At 36.1% G+C, this 8,161-nt stretch overlaps 1 protein-coding gene across 2 annotated transcripts; it reads right to left on the minus strand.

Moving 5' to 3' along the window:
- Nucleotides 1-460: 460 nt before the first annotated feature.
- On the minus strand, nt 461-7,068 carry pheta1 (PH domain containing endocytic trafficking adaptor 1). Of its 2 annotated transcripts, none has more exons than XM_056747389.1 (3): nt 6,856-7,068; nt 2,934-3,029; nt 461-2,621 (listed from the first exon to the last, which is right to left on the minus strand). In XM_056747389.1, the coding sequence occupies exon 3, from the start codon at nt 2,602-2,604 to the stop codon at nt 1,795-1,797; it is 810 nt and encodes a 269-aa protein (XP_056603367.1). In that variant the 5' UTR covers nt 2,605-2,621; nt 2,934-3,029; nt 6,856-7,068; the 3' UTR covers nt 461-1,794. The 2 variants fall into 2 exon arrangements, with proteins under 2 accessions (XP_056603367.1, XP_056603368.1); XM_056747390.1 differs by lacking the exon at nt 6,856-7,068 and adding an exon at nt 3,504-4,330.
- Between the last annotated feature and the right edge of the window lie 1,093 nt (nt 7,069-8,161).

Raw genomic sequence — 8,161 nt, forward strand, 5'->3', positions numbered from 1 at the left:
GGAAAACAGTCTCTTCAGCCAATTGAGCCAAAGCCAACGTGGTTCGTGAACTTTTATTTTAAAATCGTCCCAAGTTCATTACTTTTGCTCGAGTCTGACGAAGACTGACTTCACGTTGCAGTTTCCCTCACTTTAGTTTAAGTAAAAAACGGTTTTAAAAGCAAATACAAAAGTAGATAGATTCAAAGGTTGTTTGTCTAAACAACTCGAGTTATTGGAAACATGAAACTTTGTTTGATTAAGCCCCTCAGAAAATCAATGACTGGAAAAGAACAGTATGTACATTCTGTACAATGTCAAAGGTTAGTAATGTTGAGACACCTTGTGGCAGAAACAAATTGTTATCGATTTTTCTTGCACTGGTTTGTACATATTACAATTCCATTTTAATTCCTTCAAATAATTTAATACCCAAATATTCAGAGTTTGTTGTTGTCAAAAATACAAGTCAGTCAGTAACTGTATTTCGACAAAGAGAACACTTTATTGCAGTTAACATTTGATTGTATTTAGTACATAATTATTACAAAAACACTAAGATATAAAACCATAATCACAATTTCTGCTTTATTGCCATTTATTTTTATTGTTGAATGAAACGCAATGTTTTTTTAATATAAAATCTGAAGGCACTGTGATTGTGAAAGCACTTATTGTCAAGGTAAGACTGCAGGATTGCACACAACGTCCAAAATGTGTAAATTTGTACCTTTAAAAAAGAGCCATACATACATCATGAAGCTGCCTATATCTTTTATATTGTATCAAATGTTGGTCACACATGGATGGCTAACTTGGTCAGTATTATATATCAAAGGTAAAGCACTGACATGCTTATTGGCACAATAATATACATCAAAGTAAGCACAAAAAAAGAAAAACATACAACAGCTTAAAAAAACATTTATCACCCAAAATTGTGTTAGCTGGATACCATTATTACTTTAAGGTTACATTTTTTTTTTGCCATTTAGGAATTGGCAGGTTTGGTTGACTTATGGTTATGATAACTGTATTACTCTTGCAATGCATCTTTTGCAATTCAACGATTTGTGCTGTTAATCAAAATTGCATTTCAACTCTATATTATTGAAAAATAATAATGGTTGCCATAGACCAGCTTTGGCACCTTCATGTTGAACATTCATAGTCTTTTTGCTAATGAAAACATAGATGTCGTACCTCTGCTATGCAGTAGAAAAGACTGCAATGTTATCATGGAAATGAATACAACACGAGAAAGAACTGACAAATACAATGAATGCTTTATGATCTTACATCTCAAGATAAAGCTAAGAGCCATGTTCAAAATTAATTTACCAGCCACTGTCATAACAGACTTTGATGACTGATATTCTTCTGCAGTACAGAAAAGAAATAAAATATTAAGAGTGCTCTTTTTCATATTTTGCACCGTAAAGAAGGCGTCAAAAGACCTGGAAATATAGTGTAATTATATGGAATGATATATCTTTATTACATCGAAAAAGAGCACTTCGGGTGTTGGGTGTTCTGTAAAGTAATACATTTTGACTTGCAAGAAAGTATTTCTTTAAAAATGTTTTGGTCTAAATTAAAAAATTAATAAAACACTCTGCCAGCATGTAACAGGAAACGAGTCACTAACATTCTGATTCATCTTATATGTCAAGTTCTATATACATTTGGCCTGTTACTGTACATCTGCTTTCTCCCACTAAAACTAAGATTGCACCAAAAATTGTAAACACACCGTTATCTGTGGAAATTATGGGTTGACTCTCTTGCAATCATTTAAGGCACTGCGTGGCTGATTCATTGGCCCTGAAGCCACTCTATTCTTAGTTCAGCCACCTCTTTCCCGTACCAGTCATGCAGTTTAGAGAAGCAATCTGTGCCGGGTGAAACAGGACTCCCAAGCAACCCGCCAACGGTCTTTCTCCGTGGAGGTATTGGAGGTCGTCTAAATCCATCCCCCTTCCCGCTGCAGTCCCCCTCCCCCTCCCAGGCCCAACCCTCACTGATACCATTAACCACACTTTGAGGCTTATTCCAAGACACCCCGTTCTCCCTACTGGAACTCCCCAAAGAAGGGAGCTCTTCCTCTAACGGATTACGAAGCTGCGAAAATCCTGTGACTGAGGCGCCTCGGAAGCCTGGTGTGGCTGCTTGCACTTGTGGCTGGTGTTTCTTCTGCTTATTCTTTATCTGTAAAGATCTCGCTTCTTCTTGTACCTCTTCCAGCTGCCTCTCCAACTCCTTTACAACCAGGCGCATGTAGTCGAAACTAGCCCGTGACAGAGCCTTGACCCACGACTCCATTGCGGCCTGGCTCTCTGCTGCCATCTTGTACATCTTTGCCTTGGTGCAGTCAAACTTAATGGCGAAGGCAAACTCTTCTGATTCAGACTCGCAGAGCTCCACTGTACAGCCCTCCAGGACGATGACCCCGATTGGCTCTCGACTTTCCTTCTCCTCGAAGTAGAAGAGCATGTTCCCCTTCAGAATGAACCAGCGTCGGTGGTACGCCGTGTTCCTTTCCCCTTTCTTAAAGAGGATGCCCGTCTTGTCAGGAGGAGAGTTGCATGTGGCATAATGTGCCACACTTCTCTCGTTGAGCTTCATGGCGGCGAGAAGGAGACCTGTTTTTTTAAATACAAGCTAGAGTTTACAATATAGTACAAAAATGTGCTTTTTATCAATAATTTGCTTTTCACCTTTTGCTCATTGTTTTAATCACATCAATACAAGATGAAACATAATACAAAAGTATGATTAAAATCGGTTCTGACGACTATTGGTTTCCGAAGTCTAAAAAAACCTTAGTGGTAGAAGTAAAAAAATATTAAAAAATAAATGTTATACTTGATTTCTTGTAGTCAGTAGTGCTGTACAAGCAAAACACTATTTTTAAGCCATTTCGGAGGTAATACATAAATATGTATGATACTCACCCTTCTTTCAAAGCTGGTCTTTGAACCCCTCATTCAAGGTCTACTTCAAATCATGAATCAAAACCCCACGACATGTAGAACTCATCCATTCTGACACTAAAACACAGACAGGCACAGAGCAGAAGTCAATGATGGAGGGCTCATATACACCGGAACTTCTCGCTTTACTCATTTGACCTTGTTTGAAAATTCTGATGCTTTAAAAAAGTCCCATTCGTTTCTGTTAAGTGTGACTAAACTTAACATGAATCAGATATAATGCCAAACCATGTGACAGACTCTTTAGGCTTCCTATAAACAGCTCCATAAAGAAAAATCTCAGCTACCATACCATAAGGGTTCTAAATAACTGTTTACAAGGTAGCCTATACACATGTTTATGTTGTCAGTAACGCTAATGCACATTTGATGGTATTATCACACAGATTTATGATGTATTTGATAGTTTTCACTTTTTAATGGCCATTTCGATTTAGGCATTGGTCGATTACCGGTTTCAAGATATACCTCGGTTTTAAAATCAGCGGTGTAAAAACCACTACATTTCCCGTTATATATACCGTTATATACCATTCCTGCGGTACTCGCAGTTTTTTACTCGTCCTCAAAGACGGAAAGTGCAGTAATCCTTCATGTTGTGTTCAGAACAAACGCGAATGGCGCGTCATTAAGCGCAAGTGATTACATGTTGGGTTGTGTGCAGCGAAGAACGTAACGTGCCACGTGGCCCCTCCCCCTCCGGTTGGTGCAAGCAGTCAGTGAGTGTCACATTTGTGCAGGAGTTCGCCGTCGAAAAAGACGCAGTAAAAAAAAAACGCTGCCATCGTTTTGTTACTAATAGCAGCCGATCGCCATGACTTCGGAGGCTGCGTCTCAGCACGAACTTCGAAGGCAGCCCAGAGAAACAGAAAGGCAGTTTAACGTTAGTCTATTTGAATTATAAACAGACAACAATAACTAATCACAAATTTAAAAAACACAATTCTAATTTCTCGCTAGACATGCTTTCAAAAGTGGTTGAAAGTAAAAATGTAACTTATTTTGTATCGATAACTATGCTCCAACGGGCGTTTCGGCCGCCATTTAAGCTTTTCAAGCTTCCTCCCATGTTGTTATGGAAACGACAGGTCTCTGTCATTGGTTAGCTGTGAAAAAGGGCGTTTTTTTCCAGAAAAGTTGAACTTTTTCAACCTCAACAGGAGCTGCAGAAAAAGATGCGGCGCTGACGTTTAAAAAAAGCACTCAGGACGTTTACTCCAAAGAATTATAATGTAAAACAGATGCTAGCAGCTTGAAAAAAGAAGTCAAGTCAGAATAAATACTATTTGGCTTTCTACCAGTGTTGGGTGTAACTAGTTACTAAGTAATTAGTTACTGTAATTTAATTACTTTTCCCTTGAAAAAGTAAAGTAAGGGATTACTCTCATGTTTTCTGTAATTTAATTAGTTACTTTTGATGTAATTAAACTAAATACTTTGTGCAATATATGTGTGTACAATACTGTAATGGACATCAAAATTCAAAGTCTTACTTTAAAATCTGTGCTTTAATGTATAATTCTCACATTTGTAATACTTTGGTCAGTTAATAATATTATTTGCTTGAATGAATTCAATAAGCCGTTTCATGTCTATCCTTTAACTAATAAAGGTTGATGTAGGATATAGAAAGTAATTAGTAATGAGTAACTAAATACTTTTTGGACAGGGTAATTTGGACAGTAATCTAATTACACTATTGAATATATAATGAGTAACTAGTAATTAATTACTTTTTCAGAGTAACTTACCCAACACTGCTTTCTACAGAGGCAAATAACATGGCTAATTAACCAGCCCAACATGAACTAGTTTGAACTAGGTGAACATGCTTACATTCCTGCATTATAACTTGGACTGAAAAATAAATTTGTAGAAAGTAAACATGTCTTGAAAAACATTGTTAGATGGGTTAGTCATCTAACATAGGTTAGATGACTGCTTTTGGTCACACTTTATTTTAAGGTCCAATTCTCAATATTAATAAACCATTAACTATGACTTTTGCCTCAGTAAACTAAAAATTTGTTGCCTATTAACAACTAGTAGGATTAGGGAAGTAGAATATGCTCATGTTGAATATGTGCTTAATAAGTACAAACACACAGCCAATATGCTAAAAATAGGCATCTAATAAGCAACTAGTTAATATTGAGAATTGGTCCCTGAACTAAAGTGTTACCCTGCTTTTTTACAGAAATTGGTTAAATTGTTTAGCTGCAGGTTGAGGCTCACTTAAGTGACTGCAGTTATTTTAATTTAATTAAGAAGAACTCAAATATTTATTTTAATGATTAAACCTGACATGTTTACTGTTCCAAAATGTTCTATGTTTCTTTTAATAAAACATATCGTTGCATATCTTGTTTTGATTTAAAAATAACACATTGTAGATATGTAATAGTAAAACGTGACAATGTGAAACCGTGGTAGTTATCACAACGTCAGAGTCTCATACCGGCCCATCCCTATTTCCATGTAAGCCGGAATGGCATGTTTTATGGAACCTGTCATCTGCTAGGTAAATAAAATGTCTCATACACTCAGAACAAGTATAAAACTTCTTAGTATATACTTTCTTGATATACTGTCCTCTCATAAAGCAAGGACATGTACTGTATTTTTGACACATCCATTTCCAAAAGAGGTTAAATCTTTGTCATCAATTCACTCATCATTCCATTCAGAATTTCCAAAGTCTGCAGGAACCTTGGAATGTCCTTTTTTTACACTTTTTTTGTCATGGATTTTCCCATTGCATCCACCCGTGTGCCATATTTTGAGGCACATATAATTGTATCATTGTGCTATGAATATAACAGTCCTATAACAATCTATAGACATTTGTTACGGTTACAGTAAGCAGTGCTTCAGTATATCTTAGAGAAAACTTGCATTAATACAATGTATTGTAATTCGATGCTTTTATACTTTTCTGTATTTATATAATTTCTCTATTTATACAGTTTCTTCTTATGTCCCGTCCCCAGTCTCCATTGCTAAAAGGTATTTTCATAAACACGGAATGCTGGTTTGCAATAATATAAATTCTATTGCAAAAAAGGTATTAGGACACCTATACCACATGTACAAATGTCTGTGTATTTTTGGCCAAAACAACATATAACACACAAGAAGTAATTTCCAAAGTTTTTGGAAATACTTTTTAAACCCACTGCTTCTGTGGACATTTAAGTGGATGCATTAAGTCATTCCCCCCAAGAAAATGACTACATATAAAGTAAACATACATTTTGTGTCACACATGAAATGCGTCACATTTACAATAGACATGTTTTACTAAGTTTGACAAGTCAACCAGAAAATAAGAATGCTATATTTGATTATAATAAATGACACTTGATTTAATATTTTGTTGTCCATGTCAAACATGCATAAAGTGGTCTATAGTGTTCAAATACTACATACTACTGAATGTTACTGTAGCCTGCTATCTGAGCGGTATGTTAATGTTTAATCAGTATCAATGGTGTATTAAAATATTATGTTACTTACTACCAGCTGATACTGTACCATCACTTTACCATGGTAAAAACCACTGTACTTCCTGATAAATGCAACACCGTATGAGCCGGCCAGCAGCAAATACAGTTTATTTAATATTCCAAAGTGATTCAGACAACAGTTTAATACCTGTAGCCTATGGGATGACGCTGTATTAACACAGTTTTCCAGAAAACATCCCAGTAACGTTACTAACTACATATACATCTGTAGCATACATACGTGGCTTAACAACAAACAAGACTTTAAAAGGAGAGTTTATCATTCTCAAACTACTAACTCAAAGGTAATATACACAAAACACTGAAAAGCACGAAAGATTATCACATAATACAGAAATAAAGTAGATATAACTTACAATGCAGTCTTTGTGATCCTTGCTTCAATTTACCGGACACCAAAATGTCAACTTCCGTTACGTTACAAGGGTAAAACTCTAAACGGTAATTTAAAATAAAGCGAGAGTCATAAAGAGAAGATCTAAAGCACCAATTAAAGTAAAAGTCGATGTTTATGTGATTAAACGCCTGCAGTCAGTTTTCCTCGCTTCCTTTCCCGCATGATCACGTGACGCTGCCTGGAATCTCTCTGTGTCAGAGGATCGTAAGCTTAACTAAATTATACGACCAGGAGCTGTTTTAAAGCTCATAATAAAATATTTTCACATCTATTTATTTTAATACAAATATAATAATACGAATTCTTAAATGTTTCCATTACTTTTTCCAACAACTATTTACAAAAATAAAAACTATTACAAAATTACTTTGGAAAACGTGTACAATTTTCGTTATTTCGATTCACTAAACAGTTTTTCTAACTAGAATGCATATGGTTGTTTCTGTTGTTGGACCAGGTATTAGATACCAATAGGCTAGATCCTTGCTGAAAAAATAAAAACCATCAGAATTTTCAATTAACATACAATTATGAAAAAAATTCGCTTTTCCATTAAAACCGTTACAACCTTTGTTGTGGGCATTATTCCAGTAAGACACCATTACATTTTCCAATCAAACCCTTGTACCATAAATCCATTCAATTTTCTATTGTGTTTTGGGCCTGGTTATATTGTTTTTTTCAGCAGGGATATATACAATGGTACACCATATTTGTATACTATGCTGTTTATTTACATGGCAACCCAAAGCACTTACAAAACAAGAACAAAATAAAAAAACAAAAAAGAAGCAACACAACACTTCTCTTTTTGCAATCTAGGTATGCAATACCATTGTAGTGCTTAAATATATCATGTGAGCGGTGGTTATTTAACAGCGCATAAAATGGATGCTAAGATCAAAATAAAAATATGTATATCATGCTGTCTCGCTGTCCACTGCTCACCACATGAACACTGGGGTCCCTCGGGGATCAGAGCTTGGAACTCTGCTTTTTTCCATCTACATGACATCCTTGGGACCCATCATACGGGCACATGGCAACTCGTATCACTGTTATGCTGACGACACCCAGATCTGCATCTCGTTTCACCCAGACGATACCACTGTAGCAGCTCGCATCACAGCTTGCCTAGAGCCTACCTCCAGCTGAACCCTGCCAAGACAGAATACTTGTATTTCCGGAACACCCCACGGTGCAACACAATCTCACCATCCAACTTGGCAATACCACAATCACTCCTTCCAAAACAGCTACGTACC

The sequence above is a fragment of the Triplophysa dalaica genome, chromosome 4 (genome assembly GCF_015846415.1).
Source record: "Triplophysa dalaica isolate WHDGS20190420 chromosome 4, ASM1584641v1, whole genome shotgun sequence".
Taxonomy (NCBI): Eukaryota; Metazoa; Chordata; class Actinopteri; order Cypriniformes; family Nemacheilidae; genus Triplophysa; species Triplophysa dalaica.